The sequence below is a fragment of the Ovis aries genome, chromosome 1 (assembly GCF_016772045.2).
Source record: "Ovis aries strain OAR_USU_Benz2616 breed Rambouillet chromosome 1, ARS-UI_Ramb_v3.0, whole genome shotgun sequence".
NCBI lineage: Eukaryota > Metazoa > Chordata > Mammalia > Artiodactyla > Bovidae > Ovis > Ovis aries.
The window spans coordinates 239,531,124-239,544,508 of record NC_056054.1 but is presented as its reverse complement, the minus strand read 5'-3'; the positions used below and the strand labels follow the sequence as shown (position 1 = coordinate 239,544,508).

At 40.9% G+C, this 13,385-nt stretch overlaps 1 protein-coding gene across 2 annotated transcripts; it reads right to left on the bottom strand.

Moving 5' to 3' along the window:
• Positions 1–3,320: 3,320 nt before the first annotated feature.
• On the bottom strand, positions 3,321–11,570 carry TM4SF1 (transmembrane 4 L six family member 1). 2 transcript variants are annotated; one of them, XM_004003265.5, is made up of 5 exons: positions 11,287–11,570; positions 9,676–9,765; positions 9,441–9,586; positions 6,401–6,581; positions 3,321–4,173 (listed from the first exon to the last, which is right to left on the bottom strand). In XM_004003265.5, exons 1-5 carry the CDS (start codon positions 11,461–11,463, stop codon positions 4,159–4,161), a joined length of 609 nt encoding a protein of 202 aa, XP_004003314.2. In that variant the 5' UTR covers positions 11,464–11,570; the 3' UTR covers positions 3,321–4,158. The 2 variants fall into 2 exon arrangements, with proteins under 2 accessions (XP_004003314.2, XP_060250886.1); XM_060394903.1 differs by having other exon boundaries at positions 3,321–6,581.
• Positions 11,571–13,385: the final 1,815 nt, after the last annotated feature.

Here is a 13,385-nt window from a genome sequence, read left to right as displayed (position 1 = left end):
TTCTTTTCTCTTTTTTGTTTTCTTTCCAAAAGTAATATATGTTTATGGAAGACATTTCAGTAAGTACAGATAAGCAAAATGAATTAAAACCAAAGTCACTGAGAATCTGATCCAAAAAACTTTTTAGTATGTATACATATATGCTATAACTATAAATATGCATAAAATTTTACTGTGCTGACTATGTTTTATCAAACCAATTCCTTGTTGTCAAACACTAAGGGTCTTGTCAGTTTTCTAGGTATAAACAATACTCCCAAAATTATTCCTGGAAACTGAACATCTTTGATGAGCCTCTTGAATTTCTAAAAGCAAAAATATTGGGTTAAAAAGGATGGGCAGACTTTCTAGATTGTCACCTTTCTGAAAAATTGCACCAAGTCCCATACCCATACCCACTAGCATTAAGTGTCAGAGAAAACATAATTGAAGAGCTCTCACACACCTACAAAAACCAAATTGTAGTGAAGGTACAGCCCATCAATTTCCTTAGATTTCAGTTTAAGAGGTTTCCCTGATGCAAGTGTTTGCTTGTAAATTTGGTAACCACAGTGAAATGATCCTCAGAGAAAACTATCTAACCTTGAATCCATATGTGCTATTCAGGTGACTCAGTTTCTACAGAAATTTTTGTTTTCATGTTGCCAGGTGACAATAAGCTGTTTCAGTACAGTTCCTAGGGGAATTCCCAGCCAAACTGAGGGGCTTAGAATATGACAGATGCAGAATATGAGCTATGAATAGAAATAAACTAGGGTAGAAGGGAATTTGTGTAAGCTATTTCCTCTGGACAATTTCTGTTAAAGGATCTACAAACTAGGAGAAACTTTGAGCCACTCAAATTTGGGCTCTGAGGGGGATGACTAAAGGGTCGCATTTGTTGTTCAGTTGCCAAGTAGTATCTGACTCTTCAAGACCCCATGGATGGCAGCCTGCCAGGATTCCGTCCCTTACCATCTCCCAGAGTTTGCCCCAAGTTCATGTCTGTTGAACTGTAATGCCATCCAACCATCACATCCTCTGTTGCCCTCTTCTCCTCTACCTTCAGTCTTTCCCAGCATCAGAGTCTTTTCCAATGAGTTTCATTTTCCAATGAGACCCTTTTCCAAAGGGTCACAGGAGCCTACCAAAGCCCCCTTTGGTGGGGGAAGAGTCTGAGTTCCAGAGATAAGACTCCAGCATCTGGGCAGGGACAGCAGAGAAAGAGGAGAGGGCCAAGGAAACTAGTGGGTTTTCATGTTAGACTGACCTGGATTTAAGCATGGTTTCTTCACTTGCAAAATGTGACATGGGGCAGACTAGTCAACCTCTCTGACCTTCGACTCTTTAAACGGGAGACATGCACCACCTCAGAGACATGCACCACCTCTCTGTTAAGAGATTTCAGTGAAACAATACGTATAGAAACTAAGCAGAGTAATGAATACGTTGAAGGAACTCAGTTGAGTTGCTATTATTACTGTCATGATTAATAATCGTTATTGCCGTTTCCTTTGAGGATAGACTTAGGGGGGAAAAGTGCTTAATCAGTGGATCTTTATGCCTCTTTTTTGGATCCTCTGTTGTAGGGGTTCTTTTTTTAAGTATTTGTTTATCTCTTTCAATTGGAGTATAATTGCTTTATAAATCTATTTGACACACGGAAGTGTATATATGTCAATGCTACTTTCTCCATTTCTCCTACTCTCTCCTCCCCCCTGTGTCTACACGTTCACTCTCTACGTCTGTATCTCTACACCTGTCTTACAAATAGGATCATCTTACCATTTCTTAAGATTCCATATACATATGTTAATATATAATATTTGTTTTTCTCTTTCTATTGCAGGAGTTCTTATGCGTGTGCATGCTAAGTCGCTTCAATCGTGTCCAACTCTTTGCGACCCTATACACTGTAACCTGTCAGTTTCCTCTGTGCAAGGGATTCTCCAGGCAAGAATACTGCAGTGGGTTGCCATGCTCTCCTTCAGGGCCATTCCAGTGATCTTCCCAACCCAGTGATCTAACCTGTATCTCTTATGTCTCCTGCATGGGCAGGTGGGTTCTTTACTGCTAGTGCCACCTGGGTAACCTAGTGCCTAAGAGGCCCATGGATTGCTATCTATGGTGAGAGAAGTTGTTAAACTTGGATGGAAACAAATTTTATCATTGTTTTTATTAACCTCTAATGAAAATTTAGTATTAATATATCCTTTGTTGTGACTGCATGGAAGAAGTCACAGCAGAATCAGGATACTGATTGTACTTTGAACAACAACACAAAATTACACACCTTTTTGTATCACATCAAAATTGTTGGATATATCTCAAAACATCATTTCAAATGGAATTGTATTTCAAAAGTACAGTAGTTTTGGGACTTGCCTGATAGTCCAGTGGCTAAGACTCCATCCTCCCAATGCAGGTGACCCAGGTTTGCTCCCTGGTCAGGGAACTAGATCCCACATGCTTCACCTAAGGGTTTATATGTCACAACTAAAAATCCTACACAGCAGGGCTAAAGATCCTACATGCTGAAATGAAGACCCCACGCAGCCAAATAAATTAATAAAGAAGTACAGTAGTTCTTAGTCACCCCCCTTTAGCCCACTGCTAGATCACTCTTGATCACTGCTTTCCTGTCTACAGGTGCTGGTGTGATGGAGCTGCCTTGCAAGACAACTATCTTATGATTTTAAAAAATGTTTTGTTAAAATAGTCAATATCTGGGTTTACTTTCTTATCCTACGTCTTTGTTTTTTGCATTTTAAACAGTATTCTTCAAAAGAGTCCATAACCTTCAGCAGACTGCCTGAAAGACCAAGGTACAAGAAAGATTAGAACCCTTTAGGCAGGAGACCTTGGTCTCAGGAGGCGCTCTGCTGTCTAACAGCCAGTGAGGCTTCTTTATTAACTAACTAGTCTGTTGCCTAGGCCAGTAAACACCAAATGCAGACAGTTTCTGTATACAATTCCCAGTAAGGCAGGGGACTCTTGTCCCTTGAAAGAACCGAACAATATAACAGATGCGAGATGTAAAGCGAGAAAATGTCTGTTACCTCCAGAGGAGCCTGCTGTCTGGAGCACCCAAGGCAAAGGAAAGTTGCCTGATGAGGTGGATGGCCCAAATGCATGGATAGCAGAGGAAGACAGAAAAGGAGAAAGAGGCTGAAGAAGAGAAAGTGATCAAGAAACCAGAAGACACAAAGCCCCTAGCAATGGAGGCCATACAATCTGCAGACTGAAAAACAAACAAACAAACAAACAAACAAACAAACAAAAAAACCAGGAAGAAAAAAAGAGGAACATGAAACAAAGGACAATGAAACTAAACAACAAAATGGTAGTGAACACTTTATTTGCTGTACTGAAACAAGTAAATTTGGGGGTATTTCCTCATGGTCCTCCCACCCCTCCTTCCCTATATTCCCATGATGATCAACTGCTTTATTCCATTTCCCATCTTTCTTCTTGTCCAGGCCTTTCTCTTTTAACATCCACGATCCTCAATCTTGTCTTTGAAGGCCAAAAAGTTTTCCACATGTCATAAAAATCCAGGATTTGGTCGTCCCCGTAATAACTCACTGCTTTGCCTATTTTGACTCATTCATTTAGATTCAAGTATTCTCAATCTGCCCCTCAACCCCCAACCTGGGGAATTACATGTCTGTTTCATAACATGAGTCAGTTCAAAAGGCCCCTTGTTAGAGCTTTGTATACAAATGGGAAACACCATATAAACAGTGAAAAAATATATCTTTTCAGGTTGTTGGATTTTCTCCTTAATGGTCTTTAAAAAAGCAACTAGAAATCTTTCATTTAATAAACACATGCACATATAAATATATAGAATAGCAACTGGAATGTGATATTTATCATTGTAATGTTTCTCAAAAACATGATTTCAGCCAGAGTTTATCTTAAGTAGGCTGGACACTGTCAGTCTGTTAAATTAACTCCAGAGTGTGGTTTATTTTCTTACTCTTAAAAAAAAAAACAGAATTTCTCTGCTAAGTTCAAACACCAATGTCTGGAGAAGATGCCTTTTATACACACTTATAAAAGTAGAACATGTAGTGTATGATACACTAGTATAAAGTTTTACAAATTAATACAAGTAAAATATATAAATTATAGTGACACAGAGGAAGATTTTGGGTTTGTCTTGGGGTGGTTCTTCTAGCAGTCATATTGCTGTAAAGAAAATGAAATAAGTATCAGGTTCTGATCAGGCTAAACAAACAGTGATGACATTTCGGTGCTTTAAATCTGTTTTAAGCAAACATAAAGCAGACCAATCTCAGCTTCAGCAGAGGTTGGGCCAACAACAATGAGAGCTTAGACAATGCTCATACAATGTTTCCTAAACAAACTGGACCATTGTCCTTCCCCAGTAAAAGCTGAAGAAAGAGGCCGTGGAAAGTGCAGCTTACAAGGCCTGGCTGGCTTTTATATGTTCCGGTGGGTTTTTAACCTCAAGGATTTAAGAGATAATGTCATGGGAGTTTTACATTGGTGCCAACTCAATGTGGGCAACTTTTGAATTAAATGCTACAGACAGAGTTGACCAATCTATACTAAAAATCTTGCTCTTTGAAACTGTCTTTTGTCTTGCAAACAAACATAACAGATCTGACCTGCAGTGTCTGGGAAGAAACCACCCCTATAGTAACTGGGAAACCCAGTAGGACTCTTGGCTCCCTTAACCTGGAAGAGTGTCATTCTGCCAAACCACTGTAGCAATTTTAGTCATTGACACATTATATTGTTGTTTAATCACTAAGTCTTGTTTGACTCCAGCCAGGCTCCTCTGTCCATGGGATTCTCCAGGCAAGAAAAACAGAGTGGGTTACCATTTCCTTCTCCAGGGGATCTTCCTGAGCCAGGGATCCTGCTTTGGCAGGTGAATACCTGTCCCCAAAATGCACCAGTGCTGAAGTACAATGGGGTCTCACCCAGTTTATACTCTTGCCTTGTAGGAAACTCAAGGCTAAAGATAGGTTATATTATAGTAATCCCAAGAGCCTTCTTTGCCTCTGCCCAACCGTATTGCCTGGAAACAATTCCATATTGAAAGTTTTCCACTCTGCTGTTTTCTCGGAAATTTGGCAGGCTCCCAAAGCAATTATTAATCTTGCTGTATTTGCCTGATAAGGACATCTAGATTTTTATTTTAGCTTCCCCTCAAAAATTATAGAAAGTTTCCATCTATTTAGAGCAAAACTTTTCATGATAGCCATGGGGTTTTCATTTTTTATTAGGCTTAGGCTTTGTCTTACTTTCAAATAAAGTTAGGAAACCTTGAACCAGAGAAGTAAATGGTTAAGAAAATACAAATTAAGTAAGTTTCAGTTTTCCTAATCCTGCTTTACAGAACAAGACATAAAACAACCCTCCCTTTCCCCCAAATCTGACCAAAGCTGGACTTCTATCAGTTCAGTAATATATGTTTTTTTATAAAAATATAAAAACAAGAACTTTCCCCACTACTAACAAATGCATATTTCTTTTCCAAATCACATCCCCAGGAAACAAGCGCTTCCTGGTTTTCTTTCACAGTGAAAGGTTTTTAATAAGCTGTTATTCAAAGGCTACTAGTGATTCCCTATGCTTAGCTATTTGGGTATTTTTGTGACTCCTTATTAGGAAGGAACTGTAGAAACCCAACAGAACGGCAAGTCCTGCATACAGGTTAAGAGCAGGAGCCGTGGCATTTGAAGCCTGTTGCTTCCTGACTAGGTAATCTTAGAATCATTGCTTAATCTCTGCATCACAGGCTCTTCTGGAACAGGGGTTTAACAGGATGCCTAGGGCAATGGGTGATAGCAGTTACTTGTGTATACTAGTTGGGAATGTGAGAGCAGGCAGAGAGAGAACATTTCTTTTGTGTCTCTGCAGTCTGAGCAGGGGTAGCGAAAGGGGTAGTGGGTTAGATCCCTGAAGAAGCACCTTGTCTGTGGGTGATATTGTCTTATTTACACAGAGCCAACTACAAAGAACCAAGATAACTCAGTAACTGTGACTCTCAAGGAAGCTTACCCAATGAGGGAAGGGATAGTTAGGCAGTTTGGGGTCAATACATACATACTGTTATGTTTAAAATGGATATCCAACAAGGTCCTACTATATAGCACAAGGAACTCTGCTCAGTGTTATATGGCAAACTAGGTGGGAAGGGAGTCTGGGGGAGAAGAGATACATGTATATATATGACTAAGTCCCTTTGCTGTCAACCTGAAGCTATCACAACACTGTTAATTGGCTCTACCCCAGTATAAAGAAAACAGTTAAAAAGAAAACCCACTGCTGTAAATGCTTTTCCACAAAAATGCAATAAACACTAGTAGGTTGAGCAGGGTTTAATTTTTATCTTCTTGTCTCTAGGATGAAAACAATGGTGCATTTTTACACAGGTTCTTACCTGTTGGCGAGAGGAACAATAACCACAGACACCTCCAAGCATTCCGTTTATTACTTGAATGAGACACAAGATGAATTCAATCCCACCAAGTGCCAAGAGGATCGAAAACAGAGAGACATTCCATTCCACTATATGCTTGGGTTCGACGCATTGGGACCATGTGGAGCTATCCAGGAGGTAACTGTGGATAAAAAGAGAAACTTCTGACACACCGCCACACCAATGGGATGTCTCATAAACATACTTCTGGGCCATGTTTTTTCATTAGGAAAAAAAAAACATTAATTCAGTGCCTTATATCAGATGCTTCCAATCCAAGTCTTTCTGCAGAATAAGGAATTTAGCCCAGATCTTGTTGCAATAATTAATAGAAAATTCAGCAAAGACTGTTGAGCACGCAGTGTAAGTTAGACATCTAGACAAGTCTAGGGATAGAATAGACTGAACTCTGTCCTGGAAAAGCATTTCTTAAGAGAAGGAATGATGGGTAATCTGAAAGCAACCGATATCTTGATCAGGTAAACTAAGTGTCAAAGGGTCACAGAGGAAGGACACGTAACTTGGGCAAAGGAGAAGAGTTGCTTATGTATCTAGTCCACAAGTCTGAGCTCCATGAAGGCAGGAACTAGAGCTGTTCATCACTGTCTATTCAGTCCCTAGACCAGTATCTGGCCCATAGTAAGTATTCAACACAATGGAAGAAGGAATTGAATGACAAATAGCAATCTGAAGTCATTTTGTGAAATGTTAGCCAACCATCTGCTATTGTTTAGTTGCTAAGTCATGTCCAACTCTTTTTCAACCCCATAGACTATATAGCCTGCCAAGCTCCTCTGTCCGTGGGATTCTCCAGGCAAGAATACTGGAGTGGGTTGCCATTTTCTTCTCCAGGGGATTGAGCCCATATCTCCTGCATTTTAGGCAGATTCTCTACCACTCAGCCACCAGGGAAGCCTCAGCAAACCATACTGGAGTCATTATCTGAATATATATATCCTTAATAAAATAGGATTCAATCAAATGGGAAATTCTAGGATTAACTTAATTCCATTCAGAGATCTGGAGTAATTCTTTCCTTGTAATGTCTTCCTACCACAACAGAACAAAGGGACTGGGGATTAGAGCCCTCATTTTGGAATGGTCAATGGAGCCAATCAGAAATTCGATTTGATTGATGGAATTATGATTGATTATGAAAAAATTCTGTTCTTCTGACCCTGTATTTAACAAAAATCCATAATTTCAGGACACAATGGAAAACAGTTCTTTGGCTCTACTTGGCTATTAAGCAACTAACCACTGGCTTGTTATTTCCCATACTGAAATCTCTGAAGAAGTAGAAATGTGGAATGACATAGAAACTGGAGGTTTCTTGCAGAAGTTGATTGGATCCATGAGAGGGGAGATAGAATAATCAGCTATAAACTTTCCTCTAACTTTATAGCTGATGAATCACCTCTCCTTGGATGAATCATAATGTTTTTTTGGAGGTGGGTTTGTGTGGTAGATCACATGTTTTTGAATACAGGAGTAACCAGTTTCTACTGGTACATTCAGTATATTCAGAACAAAGCATGAAAAGTATGATCTGAGAAATCATGATCAATAACAATTTTAAACACCAAAATTTCAAATTCCAGTGAGCACTGTTTACCTTCAGAAGCTATCATTGGGCTGTACCCATTGCAAGCTGTAATAAGATGGCAGTGCTCATTTTGTCGGCTTTTGTGACAAATATTTTACATATAGTAACTTATCCTGACAACTGTCACTGGTTTTATTTTACAGATAAAATAACTGAGATGCAGAGAGCTCAATTCACCTTTTTCTAGTTACTGAGACAGTAAATTCAGAGCTGGAATTGAACTCTGTTGCTGCTGCTGCTGCTGCTGCTAAGTCGCTTCAGTCGTGTTCGACTCTGTGCGACCCCATAGATGGCAGCTCGCCATGCTCTGCCGTCCCTGGGATTCTCCAGGCAAGAACACTGGAGTGGGTTGCCATTTCCTTCTCCAATGCATGAAAGTGAAAAGTGAAAGTGAAGTCACTCAGTCGTGTCCAACTCTTCGAGACCCCATGGACTGCAGCCTACCAGGCTCCTCCATCCATGGGATTTTCCAGGCAAGAGTACTGGAGTGGGGTGCCATTGGAATTGAACTCAGGATCGATCTAATTCCATATTCATGATCTTAAGATATCACTCCATGCCACAAAATTCATGAGAGACAAACATTTCTGAAAGTATATGAGCAATTCAAATTCATGATTCATATTATTTTCACTCATGAATTCCATGACTAAAGCTTTCAAAATTCAGTATGTCATTCATTTATCATTATGTACATCAGATTCTATCAGCTATTTCTGTCCTTTTCTCAATAATGGATAAGTAATACAGTATCAGCATAAAACAGTGGAGCCATTTGGATTTTCCCAGTGTTAAAGTCATGAATAAGATCTGTCTTATACAGCCTGACCACTTTGAATAAAGGGTGTATTATACATAATTGCTATGTTATATGTGAGTGTGTGTGTGTGTTGGTAGTATGATTGACCCTGGGCTGTGGTTAAATCCATATGGCTTTCACTGGTGCTTTATAAGGATTCCATAAGATTTTCTTCTAAATAGTAGAACCAGACAATTGCTCTGGTATAGTATACACACTATACAAGCACAGGCTCTATAGCTAGGCTGCCTGGGTTCAAATCCTGACTGTCACATCTTAGCAATGTGACTTTAGATAAGTTACTTGATCTCCCTGGGCCTCCATACCCTCATCTGTAAAAGAGGAGCAATAGTGGAAGTCCCTTCACATGTCATCAAGAGGACTGAGCCAGTGAATCCATTAAAAAGCTTCTCTGGGTCAGAGAATGGGAATCCATCCTCTGATACCCATTGCCTGAATTGTCCCCCAGTCAGTGAGAATAAACCTGGCAAGAGGATGGATGAACGAATGGTTGATGCCTTTTTAATCTGGTGGGTTTACTACTACACATGCGTGGTGGATAAGAATGTGCAGCCTTATTGGGTACAATCACTTACTCTCCCTCTGTGCTGGCAAAGGTATAGTTCCACTGGCCACTGGCATCCATGCATCTTGGTCCTTCCTCTAAGGCCAGCGCAGCCACAATGACGCAGTAGCCAGAGCCTCCAATTCCAATGAGTGCAGCCAGTATAGAAGACAGCATCTAGGGAAGGGAGGACCACCAGAAGTGAGGCACAAAACATCACCGCTACCCCTCAGGGACCATTTCCCCAACAGAGCGGGAGGACCTACCGCACATCTTTTGCCACAGTTTTCATGGCCACAGCACCCGCAGCAGTCTTCCTGTTCCAGCCCAATGAAGGTGAATGCTGGCAGGAACATCTGGTTAGAAAGCATGCAAATCGAAATCATTGACTTTCCCCGGGTCCATAAGGGTCAGTCAATCTAAGCATCTTTTGGTAAAACATTTTTCTTTCTGATATTGCTGAACGTCTTTGGGTTAGGCTGAGCAAATATCTCAGAGAACATAAACTCTGAGAAGAAGAGAAAAACCTTCAAAGTGTAATATCTGATTATTTTTATGTAGTGTGTCATGTTAGGTAGGGTCAGGATATAGCATGGGAGGGGTAAAATAATAACCCATAAATGTGTTAATTCCATAAGAGTTCATAACTTAGTTCTAGATGCAAACTGTTTTGAAAATATTAAACCCTGTCTTTAAATCTGCTGGTTGGTTGGTTTGCTTACCCTTGTAAAGCATGGAGGAGAACAACAAAACTTTAAGAGAATAACTAAAAAAAAAATTTTATGAACAAGAGAGAAGAAAACTCAGTAGAGTAAAGGCGCACTGCTTCACTGAAGACACCATTGCATGGTTGTAATGTCACAATAAAGCTCTTAAAATGAGCTTGAAACCCTTTGAGTTCAAGATCAAAAGAAGTTTAAACAAGCAAGGTATTGTATTAAAGACAAATGATTATGAAATTAACTATACCTCAGTGAAACAAAACAAGACAAAAACTGACTTGAGAACTAGTGGGAGGAAAAAAACAAACAAACAAGTGATTATGTTAGCATGATAGTAATGCTTAAATTCAAAGCAGATTTGCCATACCAGAGTTAGTGTATTAAGTTTAAATATCCTTTACTGGACTAAGAAAAATATTCTGTATGGTGTTAGCAGTTCCATAAAACTTCTCTTCAAAATTCTCAATCCCAGCATTTCAAAGTGGCAAACCCAAGTTTGCCCACATTCTTTCCAGGCTATGGTCGAAGCTAATACTTTCAGCACCCAGGCTGGCAGGCAAATTCCTCTCACTTCACTTAAAAACAAACCTTGGAAAAAACAACACATTCCACTATTAGCTTCAGACCGTGATTTGCTGCTAACTGAAGGATTTTCCCTAAACGCCACACCCCAGGCTTACATAAAGGAGAAAATGTATAGTCCTTTCTAAATAGCAGCACTCTCACAATTCATTATTTTTCCCTGTCACAGATGCTTGAGAACAAACAGCAAAGAATTTGTATCCAAAACTGTTGATTTAGACAGAGAACTATCGGACTCCTCCCCGTTTCCCAGAGCGGATGTGAAATGAGTACTGGCTGCAGGGCTAGAAACTCTAGAGGTTCTCAAATCTGATTGAAAAGCTAGCCTCTGTTTCCAGCTGTAAAGTAAGAGAATTTAGCAAAAAGGCAGTTGAAATGGGGATTTTGTAAACCAACCTCTAGTAAAATGAATGCCCTATACTGATCTCAACGTTCCTTGATAAGTTTTCAAAATAAGAATGAACAAAAATCCTGGATTTAGAAACATGCTTTATAGAAAACTTTCCATGAAAACATCTCATCTAACAGGAAAGAAATTTTTTTCAAGGCTGTAATGATTTCTGAACGACTTACCAGCAAGCCCCCTCCCAGGATACCGGAGAAGAACCACACAAAGCGGCTGAGATGGTTATCAGAAGCATACTTGGTTTCCCCATTAGGAAAGTAAAGCAAAATATTAGCGACAATGCAGAGGATGGCGAGCCACACCAGCGAATGTCCGATGCATCGCGCGCATCTTCCGTAGCACATGGTGGTGGAGTTTATGTCCCCCCTCCCTTTACTCCGCGGCTGGGCTCGGTGATGGCCTTGATCAGATGAGAGCGTGCCCCGTCTGCGGGAGAAAGCAGAAACAGTTCTCAGCCCATTCCTGCAACCTCTTAAATACTCTGAGTTCTTAGTCACCACCGGTGGATGAGGTACTTGGTTTTCATTGGTCCTGATTGCAGGCTCCAGTTGCGGGGCGGGGGGGGGGGGGCCGGAGGGTTGGTAGGGAGAGAATGTCCCGCCCTCCAAATGAAATCCTTGGGACAAAGGAAACCAGGGGCAGGACCTGAGAAACAGCCTCTGTTATAGGCGAGAGAGAAGATGATTAATCCTCCACAAGGAATTCACTGTGTAACTTCTTCACAGGATTTAAAAAAAAAAAAAAATCCACAGGAAAGTCTAATTCAACTTTCCAGTAAATGCCAAGCGACCACCGTGTGACAGCCCTGGTGGAGGCTGCAAGTCTGCTCCACGCAGCTCTCTGGACGGCTTCCAGGCTGAGGCCTCTGTGTTCACTTCCACCTCTGTGCTGATTTAATCTGAGACCTGAAGCAGTCTCTGGAGTTGTAAGCTCCTGTCCCTGTCTGTTAAAGGGTGTAGGAGCCATCACTCACAGATTTAAGGAGGCTGTTGGGAAAATGACAGGGTTGCCTTCTTTCCTCTGCCTCTGGTGTGCTCAGCAGGACACACCTACTGTTCAGCCTTCCCAGACATCTGCCTCCAAAACAAATCTGGCACCAACACAAAGGTGGCATTAGTCAATACAAAGGGAATTTAGCAAAAAGATAGTTGAAATGGGGATTTTGTGAACCAACCTCTAGTAAAATGAATGCCCTATACCGATCTTAACGTTCCTTGATAAGTTTTCAAAGTAAGAATGAACAAAAATCCTGGATTTGGAAACATGCTTTATAGAAAACTTTCCATGAAAACATCTCATCTAACAGGAAAGAAATTTTTCTTTTTCAAGGCTGTAATGATTTCTGAACGACTTACCAGCAAGCCCCCTCCCAGCATACCGGAGAAGAACCACACAAAGCGGCTGAGATGGTTATCAGAAGCATACTTGGTTTCCCCATTAGGAAAGTAAAGCAAAATATTAGCGACAATGCAGAGGATGGCGAGCCACACCAGCGAATGTCTGATGCATCGCGCGCATCTTTTTATTCCCGGGTATTGCTGTCAGGCAGAGCAATGCCAGCATGGGCCAAGAGAGACCTAAAGCCTGGGAAAAGAATAAAAAAGAAGAAAGAAAGAAAAACAAAGGAACAGAAGATAAAAGGACTTGGCAAGCGGAGTGGGGAAGCAAGATTGAGAGAGTCTGGGTTTACTGAGAGAAACGTACCCAGTTGAAGAGGGCACAGGACAAGCAGTGGTCTGCCAGCAAGATGAGTTTTTGCAGGCCTGAAAGCATGTTAGATGAACTTTCTGGTCTGATCATCTTACAGAAGGAGGGATTGGATTCTGAATAAGTCTAGCCCTTGAATAGCAGGTGGCACTGGCCAGGTGGGTAAGGGGAGGACTGATTGATTGGCTAAGTGGAGCCAGGACTGCAGGGACTCCATCACCAGGACAAAATAGTGAATACAAAATAGAGGCCAAAGGCCAAGATGAGGCATTGTGAGTTCAAAAGAGGAAAGTGAGGAACTTCCCTGGGGATCCAGTGGCTAAGACTCCATGTTCCCAATGCAGGGGGCCTGGGTTCGATCCCTGGTCAGGGAACTGGATCCCACATGCTGCAACCAAAGATCCTTTGTGTTGCAGCTAAGACCTGGTGCAGCCAACCAAATTTTTTTTTAATTTTATTTATTTTAATTGGATTCTAATTACTTTACAATATTGTAATGGTTTTTGCCATCCATTGACATGAATTAGCCACGGGTTTACATGTGTTCCCCATCCTTAAC